Source organism: Phlebotomus argentipes, unplaced genomic scaffold (assembly GCF_947086385.1).
Source record: "Phlebotomus argentipes unplaced genomic scaffold, Phlebotomus argentipes genome assembly scaffold_4, whole genome shotgun sequence".
Taxonomy (NCBI): domain Eukaryota; kingdom Metazoa; phylum Arthropoda; class Insecta; order Diptera; family Psychodidae; genus Phlebotomus; species Phlebotomus argentipes.
The window spans coordinates 8,739,942-8,762,500 of NW_026776174.1; the positions used below are offsets into that span (position 1 = coordinate 8,739,942).

Below are 22,559 nucleotides of genomic sequence, written 5' to 3' on the forward strand. Positions count from 1 at the left end.
ACGCTGATCGTGCGCCGCGGTGGCAACCATTTTTGTGGTGTGTAACATTGCGCAATGATATGGAGCTACTCGGGTAAGATTTATTTTCACGTTTTCCACTACATTAAATACTTATGGAGCGATAAAATTACAATAAATAAATAGTATCAACTATGATGTAGCGATGGGGGGTGGAGTTCACGAGAATGGCAGTAGAATTATGGGGTAAAAAGGGGGATAAAGTCTCGCCGGCAAATGGCGGCGGTGATGGCTTGGTGTGTTCCGGATGATAATGGAGTGTCTATTTGCAGGTGAACTCCTCTATCACCTTGACACACACGTCGCACTTGACGTGGCAACACCACTGGAACTTGCAGTTGCATCGCTCCCGGACGACGATCTTCTTGGTGTTGTAGCCTCTTCCGCAGCAGAGAATGGAGCAGCTGTCCAATCCCGAGGATGTCTTGTTGCACACGCGTCCGTGGGTGCCTGGAAAAGCCAGAAAGATGCATGAGACTCTCTGCATGAGAAGGGGAGATCAGGATGCGCACCCTGCCACTGGAGTTGCTTGCTGTTGCGACACCAGTCTGGGCTCTCGTCCAGGTAGACCAGATCCAGTGCTGTGGGCACTTTGAAGCGCGAATCGTGCACCTGAAGACGTCCCCGCTTGTTCATTTTCACCCTCGTGGCCTCGTCGTACTTCTCTCTGAGGTAATTCCCTGCAAGACGTGCCCATCATTCATCACTGGTCACTGATTAATTCCCACCGGCGGAGTAATTACCTATTTCACGCATTGAGGACAATTGCTGCCAGCACGTGATGAGACTGCAACTGCCGGAAACGCCGTGGCATTTGCATGTGATGCGCGACTTCTTGATGACGGCCTACAAATTGCAAAAGAGGTGAGTGAATTAATTAAGATTTCATCTATGGGGCAATTTATTGGCACTTGGCGCGTCTCTCTGTCCATATATTTCTCGTTTGAGACTCTTGGAGGAAGATATTGGGGATTATAATCGATATTTAGACAGATTTAACTTATCGATATCGGAGAGGCGAGAGTTAATTGAACTTTTATTATGCGCCTCTCATCTCGCAAAATGAATTACGATAGGAGTTGCGCCAGTAATCAGCACGGTTTCTCTCTATAGGGGTGCTCCTTTGCATCTCAACTCTCTATTATTGCTGGCAACACGATGGCACGGAGGCGTGGGAATCAATTTATTGCATGTAATCGCATCATTTTTATCAACTCACCCTCCTTCCCACTTCGTTGTTGTGCAGATTCATGAGACTCCTGGCCTTCAGTGCCGTGCCGGACAACTTGATGCGACTCAGAGCGCCTTTTTGCCTCCGATTGTTGACAAACATTGCCCTGTTTTCCAGATTGAAGATTTTGGAGTTGAAAATTTCACGGTTGATTTTTTCCTGAGAAGAAAAGTTTGTCATTGAATTCTGGGTGTTTTTTTTTTTAATGGGGAGAAGAAGAGAGACCAAGACAAATCTCTATCGAACCTGAAGTTCATGCATTTCCTTCTCTTGCAGCTTTGAATCCTCAATTTCCTTCTTGATTTTCTCCTGCAACTCCTTGATGTCTTCTGGCTTGAACAATGGTTGGGGTTGATGCTCAGTGTCGTTGGCAATTTCAGGGGAAATTTTCTCTTCTATCTTGTTGATTCGCTGTGGGAGTGTCATTAATCCACGTGGTCCACGTTTCTTCTCCTTTTCACGTATATCAATGAATGTCTGAGAAAATCTGCAAGCCAGAGAATGTGAGTGAGAGAGAGAGAGAGCGTGAGAGTGTGCGGAGGATTTTCTTAGCAGGACTAGCGTAAGGATTTCCCTTCTGTTTTCCTCATATCGGTGGATATGAAAAGTTGGATTTATCCCAAAATCAGTGGGGATATTAATTCTCACGCTTAAGGGAAAATTGCAGTGAATTTGTGGAATATAAAAGAAAAAAAAACTGTTTACTGGCCCAATGGATTAAATTCACTTTTGAGGATTTTTCCTCAAAGCCCCGTCGATGTGACGCAGGGGAAAAGGTGGAACTTTCATCTGTGGCGTCATCAGTTGAAAAATATATAGCAATGACGTGGCGAGGTATGGAATTTTCGGGGAGCTCAGCAATGTGTGGCTTTTCCTATGGTCGCCTGATACTGTGCAATCCAGAAAATATACCACTCTTTGATGTTGAGTCGGAAAATGTTGGGTAAGAGTGCGTGTGTGTGGGTGCGAGGGTTTTCACACAAAGTGCGTCCGCCTCGCGGTGTGGTGAAAAGCTTATCGCATCCGAACACACGGCGAGAGTGGTGTGTGTATGCGTGCGTTCGAGGGTTTCCCCGTTGGGTTGCTTTGCTGGGGCAACAAGCGAAATCAATACATTTCCGACGGAGTTTTCCACCAACTTTTCCCCCGTGGATGGTGTGGAATTTTTGGGCGCCTGGTGTGTGGAAAACAGATTCAAGGAAAGCTGTGAATGACGACGCATGTGTTGGGGCATCTCCGTCCTGCTCGCGCTCTTCATCCGCTGCGTCTGTGTGGGTGGGGGTGGGCGGATGATGGAATTTCCTCCTTACTTGTGGTGCCTGGCGGTGTGTTTTTGGGTATGTTTGAATAACGCCAAAAACCCATGGCAAGAGAGAGCGAGCGAGAGCGAAAGGGTGAGGGTGAAGAGCAGTTTCGGAAGCAACCAAACAGTACTAACAAGATAAGTGGTCTGTTGAGATTTCAATGCTTGTCTCTGTGGCTTTTGCCCGAAAGAGATCCATGAGGAGAGAAGGGTTCATGTTTCGCTTGTTGTCTCTTCTGAATTTCCCAATCAAACTCATCAAATTCTCGATTAGGTATGAATTGTTAGGCATTTGTTGTGTGTGTGTGCAAATGGGTGGAAAAAAGGGAGTAAATTTTCAGTGAGGTGTGAATTTTATCATAACTCGCCCGCATGATTGTTTTAGCAAGAAAAATGATAAATTCATCTATCAATTCGGGGAAGTGATTGAAATACGCAGCAGAGAGGCGAAGGGAAATTTCGGTATAAATGCGCGAGAGGGTGAATAAATTTGATGATGGAGAAGTGGATGAAATAAAATAAGAATCATTTTCCTGCAGATTCGTGCATTTTCTGCACTTGACACACTCAAGAGGCCTTCAATTGGGCATATAATTTCCATCTTCTGTCTTTTATAGATCTTTTCTCTCTTTGGTGTTTAGTTTTATTTCAGTGCCTCTGTTTCTGGGCAATTTGGCTAAAAATGCCATCATCATATATATATTGCAACAGAACACCGAAGGATGGACTATAAAAAATATCTCCTGAGCTCTCCTTCCGGTTGAAATTGGAGAATATCATCTGTATTGTTGAGGAGATTGTGTGGCTTGTGTAGAAAAATTCAATACTCACTTGTAACCAAATTCTAAATCGTCTCCACATCCGCCCCAAGTCCAATCTCGGTGGAGTTGTTTGGGTCTGGAGCTTCGTGAGCAGCCACATGACGCCAATTGACCATCTCGGCAAGCCCGGGCGATAAAACTTGCCACCCCGGCCGCAGCCAGAGCATGAATAAATGCCATTTCGGGGGATCCTGTGGGTGAGAGAGATGGTACAATATGGGAAGACATCAGCAGTACTTGAGATGAAAATGTGTCTCTGTGTCTGGTAAGGGATAGACATTAAAACAATAATTGTGGAAATAATTAATATTCACTCTCCTCTATCATCACTACTCTCTCTCTCATTCTGTCTGTTCTGAGTGCGGATTTAAATTAATTTTCTAGAGAGTTGTTTGGGTAATTTTGAATATGTATCCACTGAATGTTGCCTCTCTCAAAGCAATTTACACATTGAAGATTTTGACTTAACACCCCCCAGACCAGAGACAAGTTCTGACTAAGGCGAGGGAGAATGGATATTGTTGTCGGAGTCTTGCACAAGATGTTTGATATTGTGGAAAATTTTCGGGGGGAAATTTGTTGGTATACAGAAATCTGCTTAACTTTTCACATGAAGGAGTATCAGCAACTGCAGAATGTCTCTCGCAGTCTGAACACAGAGTGTGTATATAATTTGCCTTATAACAGGAGAAATTAGAGATAGAGTGAAAGACATCTCTGATGGTTGAACATGGCGAATTTGTACGAAATTCAACTTGTAATTGGTATTAATTGCCAACATTGTTGCATGTTTTGCATGGGAGAAAATTTCCATTAGATTTCTTCTTTACTCAACATCCGTTTGAGATTTTACGAAATACATGTTATTTAATATTTTACAAAGTCTTCATTTATTATTTAGAGTCTTTAACTGAGTGTATCAAGAATTCTCGTCTAAAGTGCCTTCTGTAAAAGATATCTTTCTTATTAAATATGCATTCAATGATGAAAAATATATATGTTGAAGTGAAAGAACTCAAGTTCACCAAGCAATTAATAATGAGTGGCAAAAAGTGAATGGAGATAAGATGTAGTTTAGTTCGAAAATTAGTTCTCGAGTAGGAGGAAGTTTCTCAATTTTCGCACTTGCACAGAATGGAGTAAAGTTTCGGTGAAAATATTTCCCATCATCGTTTTATTGGGCATATGTTGCGCTTATGGATCAATCTTTCGACGCTTGTACGCCGTGCAATAGCTTCACTCAATGAGAAAATATCGCTCCGCTATTATTCTGTGTGAGATAGGAAAGTGAAGTGGGGGTGTTATTCGTGGTTATACTGTGAAGTATATGTATTTCTGAGGTGAGTGGGTGAAAAAGGGGGGTTTGTTTGATGGGAAAATGGTTGAAATTCGTGTATGTAATATGGATAAATTTCATGGTTGGATTTCGGTGTATGGAGCACCATATAAGAGGCGATGCTTCATTGTAATATTATTTTGGATGCTCCTTTTCAGACAAATTCCACTCTATTTTAATATCATTATGCAATATATTTTATACAATAATTAAATTTTATTGCACTGTTAGCTGTGCGGTGGTTATAATAAAGTATTATTTCGCTCATACTCGCAACAATGGGAAGATTGCTTTATGAGATTTGGGCCCTCGAAGGAGATACAGAATATTCCATGAATAGTATATGTTATTATATATTTTTCTGACGCTGAATTTTGCGGAAGATTAAATTTATTCAAGTGGATTTTGTATGTCATTTTTTTTTGCTGGTTCCAATGATGAGAGAAAAATATAGAATTGGCTTATGTTCTTATATTTGTAGCATGAGAGAGTGCAGGATAAATAAAATAATCGTGTTTTGATATGTGAAAAGAACATTCAGTGCGGAAGAGCAAATGTGAAGAGGGCGAAAGAATTTGTGAGTTTGGAGCGATCAAAAGTTTTCTGTCTGTTGTATTTTGTGCATAAGGATTTATTTGACTCTTACTATTTTCCCATTGTCATGTCATTTTTTTTCTGTGTTTTGTCAGAAATGCATACAAAGCTCTTCACAAAATGTAGAATTTATCTCTCACACCCTCAAAAAATACGCAGTAGAAACTGGGAGAAGCAATCGAAATGGAAATGTTCGCCGCCTCCGCGTTTTCAGACTTTTCACATATTTGCATGCTCTTCGCAAAAGTTTTCCGTCACGTGTGGATTTCCTTCATTCTTTGCTCCTCGTTTCACAGTCAATCTCTGTGATTAATATAAATTTTTAATAAGACACACTGCCTCTTTGCTTGTCGCAACTGTGAAAAGTTTCACACAAAAAGAGTGTTAAACGGTGCAAAAAACATGAGGCAAAAGGGCAAGAGAGACAGAGTGGAATTCTTCGGGCACAGGAGCAAAAATAATGGCATGAAAGTTTGTAAAGGGATTTACATTTATTTCATTTGTAAGTCAAAAGGAGCGTAGGGATTCCTTGGCTATGTTGTGTACTGTATTTACCCATTGCGATGCCTGAGAGTGGAAACAGTGTAGAAGAGCGAGAAGGTCACCTGAATGGAATGGTTAAATTTTCAGGTGTGTGATTATTCAAGAGGAAAGTTGAGAAGAGGGATTTCACGGGAATTTACTCCAATGTGTGTTCTTGTAAGAAGATCAACGTTTATATACCATGAGACTTTTGTTACAGAGAGAAAAGAGACTTTTATGCCATTGTTACCGGAGAAGAGTAGGAGACAATTTTCACAGACGATATCATCCCTCCTCTATGTGAGGATCATACTAAATTCTCCATGCTCAGATTAGGCATCAATTAATGCTATCACGCTTTAATTTATTCCTGGACCCCAACTTGCGTCTTAACGACAAAATTGTGCGGACGATTTTCCATGCAAAATGACCCTTATTGAGGGCAATTTTCCATGCAATGTCAAGTCAATTGGGGAAAATTATTATTTGTGCATAATTAGGTGTATTAATTGGAATCAATAATTTTCATGGTAGGTGCTTTTGTTAAAATTCCATTGTTTTTTGGGGGTTAAAATGAAATATTTTCCGCACAGAGAGACAGGAAAATTCGAGAGGTTAGCATTAATATTGTATGTTATGTAATGAATGGTGAAAAATTTGCATTCAATTTGATTTATGTGTGAATAAAATTTTTGCTACTGATAATACGTCGGTCAATGTAATATCTCTTCAGGATGACTATGTGTATCATTGGGTGAAAAATGGCATAATTCTCTCTCTCTCTATAATGACTGTGTGGTGTAAATTGTGTGATTTTATTTGGATTATAGTGCATTCGTGAGTGTCATTTGAGTTGGGACATAAAATCTCAATTGAATGAGAGTTTCACGAAGTGGAAAATGTGCACCACTATTGCTTAACACAAACACACACACATTCTCCCGAGAGTGACTCTGTTTTTCTGTGTGCATGATGGCAATAACTTTGAAATTAGTTCTGTGCATATGCGATGCCAGGACAATGGAAAATAGACAAGACATCGTGTCCCTCTGGACCAGAAGTGCGCAACAATCATGCGGGATTTTTTGTGTGCTCCCATGAAAATTATATGAGAGTTGGTAGAGGTTAATAAGTGTGGAGAGATGAAATTTTGTGTCTCCTCAATGTCACAAATTCCCTTGAAATTCCTACCGCATAAGAGACGAGAGGCAATATAATCATTAGTGTGTGCCTCAACCATACGTCCGGAACAAATTAGAGAGAATTTCAAACCGAAAAACAACCCTTGGGTCGTGCTATATTTATGCACAAGACGAGAGGGGGGAGAAAGAGAGAGAGAGAGTCTTTAAATGGCTGGCGGCGTCCCTTGAAAACTTTGGTTTTTATTCCCACTGTTTCCCTCACGATATATTGCTATTGCCTATGCTTTTCAAAAACTTTACACTACAGATGATGGTCAGAAAAGTGTCGGCAGTAGATTTGAGTTTTTTTTTATTAAAAGGAAATCATTTGAGTGTATATTGTGGGTAATGTCAGTAATTTTCCGATCACGTTCTGTGAATTTGCTCACTGTGTTGTCGCATGAGTGAAGAATTTGAATTTTCCAGTAGGAAATTCCATTCCATCCGATGCGGTGGTAGGTCGTTTTCTCGAGGGGATGCTCCCCAACTAATACATTTTCCACTGATTTCTATCATTGATACAAATTAGGTAAATCATCGTGGTAAATCCCTGAGTAAATTGCGCATTACTCCCGTAAGTGAAATATCTCAAGGGGTAGTTTTCCCTTCGATTCACGCTACTCTTGGGACTTTTTTTTGTCTCTCATCGTGCCAATAAATGATCCTGAGAGCCTAGAGAGAGAGAGTTGAAAATGAATCTGATGGTGGAAAAAACCCCACGGAGCCTCGAGTGAGTTTCTCATGCGGAAAAACGTGAGAGAAGAGTGAATTTGAATGGATGAGGCAGAAAGGGGTGGTAGAACAGAGGAGACCCCTCGGTGATTGGCCGTATTGTACGCAAATTGATAAAATGATGAACCTCTTTTCTTCCCATCGCCAAGACTTTACAACGTCACAGTTTTGCATTCATTAAAATGTACTTAAATCGCCCCTTCAGTCGATGTTTCTCTACATCATCCCCTTCTTTCCAAGCGCGCTTCACTTTTTTTGCCAATATATATTGAGACTTTAAAAACTGGTTGTGTTGTATAGCTGACGGAGTGAAAGAGAAACTTTTCTCATATGCCCAGACTTGAGAGAGAGACTATGAGGCATGGCGGGAGGGGAAAAAAGTTATATACTGATCTGCGATGGAGGCAGAAAAAATTAAAAATACAACAAGTTGCAGAAAAGAGGGAGAATTTGAATTAAAATTCGATTCTCTTGAATTTTTAGTTAATTAAAAAGTCATCAATCACCCAACATGCTGATAGATTGTATGTTGTGTTTTCCTTATGGGTGAACTTTTTATTCATGTTCTTGCTTATGCTACTACACATAGCCCGTAATATCACGCTCGAGGGTTTTTCGGAATGGAAAATATGTGTATGATTTTAGATTGTATTTTGATTTAAAATATGCAAGCGAGGAGAATGAGTGAGCGAGAAGGGAATTCATCGGGCTCATTCAAGCGTGAATATAATGCCTGAGAATGGTCAAAGGGATGCAAAGTTGGTTGGGATGGAAAAATTTTCGGCAAAAGAAAATCCCTCTTGGTGAAGTTTTTCTCTCTGAAATTTTTGTTCATTTTGTATTTGAGTGGAATGTGAGAAGGAGTGAATACACAAAGATAAATTTTTGCATGAAAATCTTCATTAATGTGATGTTTGATGAATAAATGTATGCAAGATTTGGAAAAATCAAAACATACCGATGCTGGTGATTGGTCCAAAAACAGTGTCGTCATCAACTGTTGAACAATTCCACCTGCGATTCTTGAATTGATGTTTACATTCCTAGAAAAGATGAATTAGTTGAAAATGATGAGATAATATTTTCCTTTAATTTGCTCCACTCTCTGGTTGGTCGTCCCCTTTTTGAAAATTCCCATTTAATTTTCTCGTTTTATGTACAAATAAATAATGAATTGTCGAGGTGAGTAACTTTAGTGTGTCTGGGTTTGAGTAAGACGAATGGGGATGTATTTTGAATAACATATTTGTGGGTATAAAATATTCAGCAAGGGGTGGAATAGATGGGTCCCATCAGAGGGTGGCTGGGATGGATATAGGGGATGCATACCTGAATGGCTGAGCGAGCGCCACGACTGATGGCTGGCATGATGTTGGTGTGAAGAACACAGAGCTTCTGCTGACCATAGCTGAGACCGCCCACCTGATGGCATAGACTCGGATTGACGTCGACAGTTTCAATGTAAATATTTGGAGGATTTATTGGTTGGTTTTCAATTGAGTGACTCCGTTGATTCCTCGGGACTCTCTGGAGTTTCTTCGTTGCATTTTCACCGTCAAAATCCTCATCCTCAAGTTCGACGACATCTCTTGTAGTGTTTGGCTGATTTCTATTTGCCATCTTTCTACCCTTTCGATTTCGCCACGCTGTGGCGAGAGTGCAGTTCCCAATGACTTTATCGTCAGTTTCTTTGCACACCTTGTTCGGTTGCTTCTTCTTTCGTTTCTTGTTGCCTGCTTTCTTCCCTCTCTTGACATCTTCATTGCTCTTTCGCGGCTGTTTTGTGGTAGTCATTATGAGATTTTCGTGATTGATGCGAACATGGGTGTTGCTACTGTTCTCAATAGTGGCCGTAATGGGTGTTTGATCATTTTGTAGAAGTACTTGAGGGACTATTGTGACCTTTTCGTGATTGAGAATGGTCTCAAGATCTCCATCATCCACCCTCTCTTCGTCAGTGTCGCGCAGAATGTCTTGAGTCTTTGGCAAGGGGTTAATCTCGTCAGCGGGCTTTGCAGTTGGCGTTCTGTTTCTCAATTGATCTCGTGATCTCTCTGTTGTGGCATTTGTGCTCGTGTCATTTGCATTGTGACGCCTCAGGGAGGGAAATTGAACGAATTTACTCTTGAAATTGCGATCGTGCTTGGTGAGATTGTGCAGCATCACAATGTGACGCTTGAGATCATCAATATTGGTTGTTGTGGCGGAATCACGAAAGATGGAACTTTTGCGCGGCTCCTTTGTATTGTGCTGCTGCCTCAATGCCATTGGTATAATGTATTTGCGATCATTCACCGACATCATCTGCTGATCACCACCCGCTGCTAGATCACGGCCCGGTGGAATTTCTTCAATTATACGAATCTCGCGATCGTAAACATTACTTATCGATGCACTCGTGATGTATTCAGTCTTAATTGTCGACGCTCGCTCAATGGTGCCCAGCAATTGTGATGTTGATGGTGTCGATGTTGGTGGTGAAGGTGTTATTACCTCAACGCGAGTCAATAGACGCTGCTTGCTCAGGAGAGCGGTGTTCTGTGCGGATATTTGGAGATTGTCGATGGCATTGGTTGACGGTGATGGATTACTGCCCATATTGCGATTCAGTGTCACGCCATTGCTCTCGTCAATGGTTAAATTCATTGAGATACTTATGTTGGACAGTGTCTCGTATTCGCTTCTGAATTCGATGAATGGTGACTTGAGGCCCAAGCAACTGAAAAGACATGGAGAACATTGTGAGAGAATTGACTTAATCCGATTTACCCATAGGGTGTCGTCTTTCTTATCACAGTGCCACTATTTGTGCAATTTGTCACTGCGGGGCGAATGATAAATCTATCTCTTGCACTTTACAGTGTCAATCCTTGCATGTTGTCTTGGCGATTGTTCCTGATAAGGTGAATGGATTAACTTTGGGGAAGAGATTGTAAAGAGATTTAGTACAGGATCATATGCAGCTCTTCTGTTACTTATAAAACAAAAAGTCTTTGGACAACACAACAACGCACTCACAATTTCTGTGCAATCCATCTGAAGGATTTTCTAACGATTAAGGAAACTTTTAGCTCTCTCAATATGAGTTTGTTTCAAGTTTTAACTGTCTCTTTCACTATCAGTTTAATTGGAATAAATCCACCCAGCTTTTTTTGTATTCTACCATTCAAGTGCACTCTTCTGAAAACCCTTCCATTTAATTGTCTCACTCCATTAGAGATTGTCAGAGCTTTTCACTGTAATATGACATCAGAATGAGCACAAAATGATGATTCATATATGTACCTATGCCTTTTCAAGACTTTCTCTTCCACGTGAGTTCTATTTCGCAATATATCTGAAACGTCTGCGACTCATTTATGAACAGATATAACAAGTGGTTTTTATAGTTATCACGAAAATTGATTCTGAAGTTTCTGAGAGGTATGAATTGATTGGTGCTTAGAGATGATCAATTGATTAATTCATCATGTGTCGCTGAAAAGCGGTCAGTGTCTCGTCGCTGTAAATGTGACATGATCAATAGAAGAGTAATACAAATAATTAAATTGATATGACTTTCTTAGGGAAACCATTGAGAAAGGTAGAGAAGAATAACAATGTCTCGACATGGGGATTTTTCTATTTACGTCACACTCTCTCAATCAACTGTGAGGCGCTTCTCCAAAGGCAAAAGAGACAAATTGGATGAGCAAAAAGAGTAGAAGTTCGCTATGTCAAAAACATGGTGTGAATAATTGTTTGAACAACTGGTGGAAGTGTGATAAGATAAGGAGGATGTGGAGAAGGAAAATGTAAGTATAAATATGTGCGGAATATTTTGAGCTGATTCAGTTGTGAATTTTACTCAATATTTTACAGTTTATTGGACAGTGGCTTTGCGCTGTGCACTGAGAAAATGAAGATTGCAGTCGGATTTATCGTCTTGGTGACATTCTGTGGTGTTCTCTATGCCCAGAGTCACCATATGCAGTGGGGAAATGTTAGTCACTACGACCAATTGCTTCATCGTGAGTTTGTGAGGAAGAGTAAGTCCTGGTTACAAACGGTTACCAAGGAAGTCTCATGGCCAAATGCAACAGTGAGTATTGGATTTGTTGTTTCCCCCCTTTCATTGTAAATTTATGAGATTCATCGCTGTACATTCCTCAATTGGCGTGTCAAATTGATGATTTTCTCACATGAGCTGGGAAGAGAGATAATATTGTCTAATTTGATGCTGGCGTCTCGAGTATTAATCAAAATCATGGTGTTTCCGAGTCGTCTCGCATTACTTGCAGTTTTGATATTGAAAACCAACCACACGATGGGAGGAAGATTTTCATCAAAGGGCACACTGGGCGAAGAAGAAGTGGAGAAACTTTTCACAATGTTTTGATCCCCCCATAGAAATTACACACCACCGACCAGTGTGGATATAATGTGGACTGAGATTGGGAAAATATTGGTTTTGGGTTTGTTGAATTTTCCTACAACACGGGGGTGAAAAACCGCTAAAATGAGAATGAGGAATACGACGTTATGAAACCATTTCGTGGATTAAATGGTGCGACACAAAACTAAAATGTGTATATTGAATTTAATTTGCAGAATATCCAGGCAAGGAACCGCACAATCACATGCATTATAGCACACGATCAATATGTGAATGGAAAGGGTGGATATGCAACACTCAGGGCTGGCGGTGTCGGATTCAACCACACAGCTGTTCGCTTCAAGTCGCAGAGATCTGAGGGCTTTGACTTCATTTTCGAAATTTATGGACGCTAATTGGTCAGATCCGGTGATGAGAGAGAGAGGAATTGGTTCATCTGTGGCACCTCAAAGGCGTCTCAAATGGTGCAGAAATTGTGTGTGTGTGTAATTATTTATTGGTCCGAAGATTCACTGTTCAACCACGAAGAAGTGGCTTTGAGATCAACAATAATTGTTGTTGGCTAATTAAATAATTTATTCAGTTGAACAAATGTGCGTACATGTATTCTATTATCTGTGCAGCAAGCAACAAAGGAGCAATTTTCGATGGAAACCAATCAATTCGACTATTATGGCTGAATAATTAAATTAATTCTATATGTTTATTAAATAGATATCAAAGTCTTATTCAGTTAAGAGTGAATCAGTTTGGACAAATAAATTCATTGAAATCCAATTTGGAACAACACTTTTTTGCCTCAATGTATCTGCCAATTTTGATTAAGAGAGAGAAAAAAAATTGGCAGGAAAATGGGAGAGCGACAAAAATCGTGCTGTTGTTTTTAATTAAAATGTGTATAGTTTCGCTGTTAGTGTGAATTGGACAATCCATCTAAATTGTGTCAAACATAAAATGAATGGTAGAGGAAAAAACGCGCTTTTTTCGCACCGATAAATGAACTATAAATTCGTCCTGCAATTTCTGTCCATTTACTTTCCATGGTAAAAATCGCTCAGTGGTCAAAGAGAGAGAAAGAGGGAGAGAAAGAGGTGAAACGGAGGAAAAATCACAATTGTCGCGATGAAAAATGGGCTTTAAAGGCGAAAAAATGATTTATCAACCCTTCAATTGTTGCTTCGTGGCTCAATAATTGGGAATGTATTTCCATTTTCGATTGAGCGCTCTTTGTTATATTCCAGTTCCACTCAATTCAAGTGGATTTAATTAATACCATTTTTCATGGAGCGATTTCAATCGATCGTAATCTCACTGGTAAATTCCTCTTGGTTTGTCGGGAGGAAATTAAAGAGGAGGTGTCAATGAAGATTACAGCAATTGCTCAAGGTGTGATGAATTTTAACGGGTGGAAGAAATTGATACAGAAATTGAATTTTAATTGCTCTTTTATGGCTATTTTTCCATCCATAAAACATGTTCTCTTCTTTCGGTGTGTACTTTATGTAAAAAAAAATTTGGGGTTTGCTTGCTCAAAAGGAAGAATGAGAGAAGCTAAAAAACAGGCAGAAAAGGAAGAGTGCTGATAAAATATTGAGATTTAACATTCTTGTTGCTCTTATGCGTCTTATTTCGTGTATCAAAATGTGAGGCAATAACACTTATTCTGCTTGTTAAAATCACCTTTTTATTCGTATCTCTTTCCCACCTGAGCCTGAGATTGTATAAAGGGAAGGAGGGATATATATATGTTGAAATTTCATCCTTTTACCTCTTGGCTGAGATGGAATTTTCTTGTTTCTATTATACACTTTGAAGGCTTTTGTCTCGCTTTATTCTTCACACCTTGCCGCTGAATCAGAGATTTGTTGACGCCCTTCTGGGCACAAATGGTGATTTTATACAGCTAATACTACACTATTAGAGGTTGCTTTTTTATGTTCTTCCTCGCTATTGTTATATTTATATACATATTTTTTTTGTTTGTGTGACCAGAAAAGAGGGGAAGGAAGTTCTCACGTGGAAAAGGTGAGAAGTGGCAATATGCAAAATTAGCTCTATAAACATTTACAAGTTGCACAAATGTTAAAGTGTTAAGAGGCGAATTGGACAGATAAAAGGGAGTTAATAAAAATGTTACAAGAGAGACAGAGATAGAGAGAGGGAGAAGGAGAAAAAGTGGAAAAGGTTGAATCAGGACATGGAGAATCGTGCAAAAATGTCAAAAAGGCCATTCATTAATTTAATAATACTTCTGTCCGGCCTTTTTTTCACCTTCACCTCTGTGCAAATTTTGCACCTCACGCTTAATTAAATGTCCATGAGTCTGAACATTGGAATATGGAAGAAGGAAGAGTGCGCGAGAGTGAGATTGAGAATGGGAAATGAATGAGACAGAGGGATGCTGGTAAGGGCAATTTATTGAATGGTGAAACTCCCTCATTGGTACTTCTCACCCGAGTTTGGTGTAATTGTTTGTTGGTATATACACTCCCGGCTTGGCCCGATGGAATAGCAATTAAATTGTCAATTTGGATTAAATTCAACGTGTGGTGTATTTTATGAATGCGCGCACATTAAAGCGGATTTTTTTCCTCGGTGTTCTGCCTCTCAAAAGAAATATTATTATTATATTTTGCTTCTTTTTAGCTTTATTCACTCAATTCCTTTATGTGTGTTAATGTGTGTGTGTGTATGGTGAAAATTTTTCGCAGAAAAAAAGACGCACTGATGGAGTGGAGATGAAGATGATGAGGGAGAAATATTGTGTATTGGGCCAAAATGGGAGTAATTTGGACTTTTCTTACGGGGTTGAATGTCTGGGAGGGAAAACAAATCTCTGGCAATATAATTTTCAGGCATAATCCGATCAATCAAAGTCAACAGCTGATCATGATTTCACGACACGACGACCCCTCTTTTTCCTTCGCCTTAAATTTCCCCAACAGTTTTTCCCACCCTCCGTCCAGCATTGCGTTTGCAATCTTCCCTCACGCCTCACATTAGTCACTGTTCAATATATCCTTGCCTTGGGAGGATTTCTCTGAGTGTTGTCTGGACCATTTTGAACTCATTCCCATGTTCTTCTGAAGATTGATGGATTATTTGGTCACCTGTAGTCGCGCAGAGTAGCCACAAAAATAAGCTGATTCCATTTCGTTCATCTATTAATAAAATTGAGTAATTTCTATGGCTTCCTTTTTGTGACCGAAATCTTGGACAAAACGTTGGATAAAAGTGATTTTCCAATGAAGGGATTTCACAAAAATCCATTTAGCATAAAAAGACGCATGGAGAGAGGGGAAAAATAACATGTAATCTTAATGAATTCGGTTAATGTAAATTTAATTAAATTTTCATTCTTGCCTAATCTGGAATTATTCATTTTCAATTCAATCGCTCGCTGCAAGTTGTATTTGTAGGTTTTCTGGGCATGAGAAAAAAGAGCTCAAAAATTTTTCTTTCACTCTGTTGGACTGTAATCGCCATGAGGTGAATTGATAAAATTAAGTGGATTTTATCTGTTTCTCTCTCAGCATATATTTTTGTGGTCTGTTTGTTTTTCCGTGGCTTTTTGGTTGTGGTTTTTTATTCCCAGTCAGAGTGAGACTTGAGAGAAAAATCTCAGGGATTCACTGTGTGTATTTGTGTGTGTTTGTGGGGTGGAAATTGAATAAAAAGTGCCATTTTTCACATTTTTTGGCGCTCCTCGTTGTTAGGAAGAGAAAAATGGACAATATTTCCTCTCGGCTTACATCATTTTGCCTCTTCACTGTGGAAATTTGAATCACACGAGGCGTTTTATTCCATAGAAATACATATTTCAAAAGTGAATCTGGCGGATAAAAGTGTTTGAGGCAAGAAAAGAGGAAATTTGTGGTGAGTGCAACAGCGACAAAAGGAGAGCTTTCGAGGAAGAGTTTAGCAAGTTTTATGACGATAAATCGGCTAGGGATTTATCATAGGGGAATTTTTCTCTCTTGCCAGCAACAATTTTCTTTTATTGCATATGCGAGAAAGTTGGAACGGTGCGGATTTCTTTGTTTTACATTTGCCAAGGTGGGAAATCCATACAAATTTCCTCGTGAGCAATGTTTGGCGTTGGGGGTAGGGAAGTAAGGGATTGGAGGAAAGTAAGGGTTGTGAAGCAAAGTACATTAAATTAGTCAAGATTCCGGAAAATCTTTATAAATCACACGCTTCGCCCAGCGGAATCCTTCGATGCCATGGGTTTCATCTTCCTTCCTCTGCGCTGCACTTTTGTCATTGTCACACCATTCTCTTGCCATTTATATTTATATGTTTTGCCTTCAGAGCCAGTGCTGCAAGGAGATTCGCATTCACTGCACAATCTTTATTAATTTTCCCTTTACTATCTTATCGTCCTTTCAACTCGCTGTTGTAAGACAATGAATTTCTCATTGTGAGTACAAATTTTGCAAATAAATTATATTCTCCCAACATTGAGGATATCCGGTGAATAATTAAGTGAATTCCTGTAGAGTCGCTTCTCTTTCTTCATACTTATCATGTGGGATAGGTAAATCCCGTATGAAAGTGCATAATTGAAGTTTCTTGGGGTTTTTGTTCTTCACATTCTTCACAACAAGACAGTTGTGTTTGACGTTTTCAATATGATGACGAGGGAAAATGTGATACTTTGATTGGAAATGAAGATGATTGAGGCAAAGGAAAAAGTTGCATAAGGCGAGGTGAGGAGGAAAAGAGTGAAAGACATAAAATTGAGAATAGATATATTCAAGACAAGTAGTTTCAAGTTGGGATGTTAATTAAGAGTTAATAGAGTAGAGATTTTATCGATTTGGCTATAAAAATACTGTATATACCTTGAAGGAGGCGTTAAAGCTGTAGAATATCGCATCTGTTTCCCTTTCTTATGCCTCCTCGCGATCAATTCCACTGTTAAATTTTAATGAATTAACCGCGCGATATATTTCATTATATGGACAAACGAGAAAGATTCATTACACAAATCATTTTGCAACATGAATATAAAGTATGTTGATTTCTTTTTATCCTTGAGAGAGTAATATTGCGCTGAAGTTGGTGGAAAAGGGGCATAAGATGGTATTAAGCTTATTAGTCTGAAGAATTCTCTTACTCATTGCTTAGCCACAGTGAGAAACCCCTTGTTAGTCTTGGGATGTTCTTTTAATATTCCAACAAATTTATTGCAATAACTTTTCTTATCTGGGACTTCTTGATGAAAAATGATGTCTTTTTCTGTATACACACAAGAATAAGACTATAAAGAAACTTCTCTTGTCATTTTCATTCGTCTCTGAGAGTCTCTTGTGATTTTTTTCATCTGGTGTGCACTATGCGAAGCTAAGACACATAAATAGATGAACCACAGAAGAGACAATAAAATTTTCTTGTCATCGGGATTTTTCTTGAGTAATGTGGGAGATGGGCTCTCAATTTCCTTCCTGCTTCATATTGCGAAATATGCTTAAGACATTTATGTTTGATGCCATGTACTTCTTCTTCTCTGATCTCTTCTTTTTTACGATCGCGCGGACTTATTGTAATTTTGGTCATTTTTTTATTGTCAGGCTTGGGGTGGGAGGAGAAGGATATTTGGTGTAGCAGAGTGAACTTACATCCATGTTGGAGTGCCTTGTAATCCGCATGCAGACTTGACAAATAATCCGAGAATGTATATAGTCCACAGTGGTAAAAGTTTCCTTGTAAATAATTCCATATTATGCCTCAAGTCTCTTCCATAAAAGCTCGCTCCTTGTCTCCTTTTTTCCCTTGCACGTTTTTGGCTGCTTATCCACTTGGTTTTTTCCTCCCTTCTTTGTCTCTATCTCCCTCTCTCTTCTTCGCCCTTCACTCTTTTGTCTTTGCCTTTATTGCAATAATTCACTTCATATCACACAACAATAAACATTATTTTATGCCTCTCTGTTGTTTTTTGCGCGCGGCTCCTCCACCTCAATTGATTGTTTCTGCATGAAAATCTTTTATTGTCTCTTGTGTGCCGTTCGATATAAATTTTTCACAATATAAATAGGAGACGGCTCACTGTCTTGTCTGATGGAGCTGAAGAGAAGAGAAAAAGGTCTTGAAATTGGAGCAATGAAGTAATTTTATTCAAAGAAGCTTGCGGAGTGCGAGAAGGGGAGAAAGACACATTTTCCATTTTAAAAATGAAATGACATGGAAAATGACGAGATTTAGTTGAAATACATTCATTTAGTCATATGAAACATTCATGAGGATTAACGGAAGGGAAATATTTAGCCATATAAATCATAATACATTGTAATTCATGGTAAAAAAAAGGCATTTGAATTATATGATGTTGTTGCTGGAGATGGGGAGGAGTGTGGAGCAGGCAATGCTCAATGGTGGCTACTTGAGGGGGAGAGAAGGGTATGCGATTAATAATTTTAATTTGTCAGAGAGATGGAGGGATTCATAGGCAGACGGTGTTGTGTGAAAAAAGAACTAATTAATTGGGATAAATCACATGATTCTTTTATGTTGGGAGGAATCTTTACAAATCCCTTCACTTTCCTTCGTCTTTGTCCTCTTTTCACATGAACAAGTCTCGCTATAGTGGTGATTTTCCTCCGTGGAAAATAACACGATAAATTAGTGTCATAGAGAATAATGGCATAAAATACTACTGTTCACACACACTCCACTATGGTACTTATATTCACTCCTTTTTCACCACTGGATAATTCTCTCAAGAAGGATTTTTCACACTTGCAACTCTGCACTGAGTTTCCTTGGCGGAAGGGCTCACCGGGGGAAAGAAAAATAAATCAGGGGAAAATCCTGTGGATAATCGCGCACTGGGGATGAGAAAGAAGTGCAGTGAGAAAGTGTGTCATCTGAGAAAGAGTGACTGTAATATCCGACAATGATGAACTGATGGCTAGAGATCCTGCCGAAGACTTCCGCTCTCGCGAAATGTTTGTAAACAACTGAAGTGTACGCAGAGAACTTGGTGATGTTGAAGCTCTTTTTCGGTATCACTCTCTCCTCTCTCGCAGTGAGTTTGCGAGTCAGAAATACCATCCAGAGTGTGTGTTCTCTTCTTGTGTGCCCTTTCGGAGGCAAAAAGACCTCGATGGATGATGACGCAGAGAAGACAATTGAATGGAGGGATTGGAAATGGATCTCAGTTCAATTTCATTTGCTCTGATGTGTGCGGAGAGTCTGTGAGAAAAGAGGATGGTTGACTGCAAGAATGAGATTGCAATTCTTACAATGTTCTGCAGAATTTCTGTTCATCCCCAGAGAGCGAGAGAAAAGGTGCATCAGTTGGAATGCTGCGTATCTTCATAGCAAAGTGTCCTTCCTTTTCTCTTATACAAGCTCTTATATGTGTAGATTCTTGCTGTATAATAGAGTTGGGATGGGAATGGAAGACAAGCTCTTCTTATTTCTCATTATCCGTGTTGTCATTTGTGAAGTCAATTTAGCAAAATTGCTTAGAATATTTTCATATGTTAGTAGTCGGAAAGTTTGATATTCTTCTACAAATATGCTCTCTGAAATTCCCGAATCTATTTGGTTTTCTCAAAAATCGAGTCCCAGATCTTCTTGGAGGGAAGATGACGATGAAACTGAAAAGGCATCTGATATGTAAAATGAAGAAAACGAAATAGAAATTCATATAAGATTGCTGGTGATTCTAATCTTGGGGAATTGGCCAGTGAAAAGGCAGGGCAAAATGTGATTTTCTCATTCCTTTTGCTCTCTTTTCAGCTGCCCAGATATTTCTTCGGCATTAATCTCATCGCGGAGATTACCTGCAAGGTGAACTGGTGCGTGAATGAGGAATTTCTCTTTGGGATTGGACAGATGCTGATAGGGAGAGAGTGAGAAGAGAGTATATGTGTTAGGCCCAAGGAGCTCTTCTGGTCAGAAATGTCTGTGATTTTCCTCAATGCTTCAAGATGCGGAAAGGAAAATCTATGCTGTGAGAAGCCTGAAAGGCTAAAGGTAAGAATTAATTTGCTCATTAAAATAAGAGATGCAGTGGATGAGCTAAAGTGGGTACAAGTGATAAAATTACAGAGGCGGTCATCAATGGGGATAACAAGGCGCTCAGCAATGGTTTTAAATTCATGTTGAGAAATGCAATGGTAGAGAGAGAGAGGAAGTGGCGTTCATTTATTTAATTATAGCATTTTGTTGAGCATTATTATAACGTGTCTTGCCTTCTGTCTCTCTTTGCAAGCTTTATCGCTGAATCACACAATTCTTGAATTTTTTTTTCGACTCATACCCAAGAGATCATGATAATCTTTTCGCGTTTGTCTCGCAAGAGGCAAAACGAAGTTATAATTTAATCTCTTTCTGTGTCACATGCGGAGTGAGAGAGAATTGGATTAATCTTTTAGTCATATGTAGTGTGCAGGAGTACAACTATTGAATTTAATTTTTTTAGGTCACTCCTCTGGTGTATGTTGTATTGTGAGAGCGTCAAAGGATGGAATATGTGGTTTCTTGCAACTCATTTCAATTAATGATCAAAGTAGATTCATCTCTGTGGCATAATCTTTCGTTTTCACATTATCTCACATGTGATAAGATGAATCGTTGTTGGGTGAGAAAGAAGACTAAGAAGGCATTTTAGGGATTAAATGTCATGATTTACGATGATCCATCCGCGTATCGTTAATGCAAATGACTAAAAAGATATTTTTATTTGTTCCAGAACATCGCGCCACACATGGGAAGAATGCCTGTGTGTTCTCACGAGAGGATCAATGATGTAAGAGGATTCCTCTAGTGTCGGCATGAGAACAAAGAACAGAAGAATTCCGGGAGTGTCCTTTTCCTGGGCGCACCGACGAGATCGTTGATGCTATGAAAAATGACCTGGGAGTGCTCCAGAGTGCATCAATTTGCACAATGCGGAACTCTCTTTTGAGGTTTACACGCTTTGTCTGGGTGGTTTTATTTTTTCTTTCACCGCAAGGACGCAGGAAGGATCGTGGATGGTTTGCATCAACAATTCAAACGAGGTGAGTGATTAATCTTTGATCATTTGAGAATGCGTTGATTTATTCTTTCATCATGAATGAGCAGGATATGTGCCTGTAATTAAATTAACTATACTTTAATGTGATTTCCTAAAAAGGCATTGAGAATTGTGCTATTTGAGAAGCAGAGGAGGAAAAAGGTAGCCATTTTTTGTGTGTTGAATTAATGCTGACAACGCTATTCAAATCCACCAGTGGCTCGCTGGGGGATTAAACTTAATACTCTTCTCGACATCTCTAACTTTGACTCTTTAGAGTTGCTATTATAATTGTGTCATGAGGTGAAGCAGACGGGAAGATGATGATTATGTGGAGTTGAGACTGGGGTAACGCGCGCTCTGATTTCGGAAGAGTTCAAAAGCATCTCATCTTTGTCTGTCTTGAGAGCATGTCTTATTATAAATTTTTCACGGGTTCCCAACTAATGCTGATCAATTTCATACCAACCAATAATTGGATTTCCCACTGAGAGTGGGTGTAAAAATCACAATTCATTCTTTGTTCTCTGCATCTATTTTTTTTATAAATTACATTTCATGCGGTTTCTGTGGTTTTCGCAGGATAGATTGTTTTTTAGTAGAAAACTTTTTCCCTGAGAATAATTTCTCTGCTGTCAAGATCAACGAGAGAGCCAACAAGAGAAGAGAATAAAGGATGTGAAGCGCGGAATAACATAAAAGTTTTTCTGCAAAGTCTTCAAATTTAAATATTCTCCGTGGTTGGTGATTATTAGAAAGCTCTGTGATTCTATCTTTTCTTGTGAGGATTTCCTGTAGGTGGGAATTAATCGTGATTTAATTCGATTGAATTGATCTCCGAGAACCCAATGTGTGTGTGTGTGTGTCGACAATAACATTATCATTATCTCAATGGTGTATCTCGCTTTGATTTTTCTCTGCTTTTTAATGCCCGTTCAAAGCTCCGTGTCTCGTGTTTGACTTTAGGGGCAATTTAGTATAATTGAATTTTCTAATCCTCTCTCGCTCTCTCGCCAGTGCCTCACCTGGTGTGGAGGATAGGAAGAGGTGTTGCTGCACTGAAAATTAGTGTTTAGCTACACCTTCTAAAAACTCGTCGATTGTGTCCCTTTCTCGCCACTCAGAGATTTTATTTAATTTATGTAAATTATCCCCCTTTTGCTCTCAATAAACTCACCATGTATTTTTTTTTCTTTCTCTCTACTCTGCCTTGGCATGGGTTTAGAAAAGTGCCGACAAAATGCAATTCAACAACAACAGAAATGATAGAAGAGAATGAAATGCATTTTCATCTCCTAATCTTTGAGAGTTGAGTCTCTTTTTGGGTGAAACAAGCAAGCAAAGTGGGTGTGAAATAGTTGGGAGAGAAAAGAATCATAAAAATTCTTAACTATTCTCTCGCATTTTTATGATCAACAACGAAATTTGTCTTTCCTTTT

The 22,559-nt window shown here is 39.3% G+C and overlaps 2 protein-coding genes across 2 annotated transcripts; one reads left to right on the forward strand and one right to left on the reverse strand.

The window, feature by feature from the left end:
- Positions 1-60: 60 nt before the first annotated feature.
- On the reverse strand, positions 61-10,774 carry LOC132258428 (protein Wnt-5). Its single transcript, XM_059755755.1, has 9 exons — positions 10,757-10,774; positions 9,068-10,540; positions 8,697-8,781; positions 3,384-3,564; positions 1,496-1,736; positions 1,238-1,408; positions 762-864; positions 531-698; positions 61-468 (listed from the first exon to the last, which is right to left on the reverse strand). The coding sequence occupies exons 1-9, from the start codon at positions 10,772-10,774 to the stop codon at positions 281-283; spliced, it is 2,628 nt and encodes an 875-aa protein (XP_059611738.1). The 3' UTR covers positions 61-280.
- A 774-nt stretch (positions 10,775-11,548) lies between these two features.
- LOC132257742 (probable salivary secreted peptide) lies at positions 11,549-12,890 on the forward strand. The gene is made up of 2 exons (XM_059754771.1): positions 11,549-11,819; positions 12,329-12,890. Exons 1-2 carry the CDS (start codon positions 11,637-11,639, stop codon positions 12,506-12,508), a joined length of 363 nt encoding a protein of 120 aa, XP_059610754.1. The 5' UTR covers positions 11,549-11,636; the 3' UTR covers positions 12,509-12,890.
- The last annotated feature ends 9,669 nt before the right edge of the window (positions 12,891-22,559 follow it).

What these genes read in the sequence shown, in the direction of transcription:
- LOC132258428 (XM_059755755.1), bottom strand. An exon ending in GCGCTCGCTCAGCCATTCAG is followed by an intron (nt 8,782 to 9,067) that starts GTATGCATCCCC and finishes CATCTTTTCTAG; the next exon opens with GAATGTAAACATCAATTCAA. An exon ending in GTCCTCAATGCGTGAAATAG is followed by an intron (nt 699 to 761) that starts GTAATTACTCCG and finishes CACGTCTTGCAG; the next exon opens with GGAATTACCTCAGAGAGAAG.
- LOC132257742 (XM_059754771.1), top strand. Translation starts at nt 11,637, where the DNA reads ATGAAGATTGCAGTCGGATTTATCGTCTTGGTGACATTCTGTGGTGTT. An exon ending in TCTCATGGCCAAATGCAACA is followed by an intron (nt 11,820 to 12,328) that starts GTGAGTATTGGA and finishes TTTAATTTGCAG; the next exon opens with AATATCCAGGCAAGGAACCG.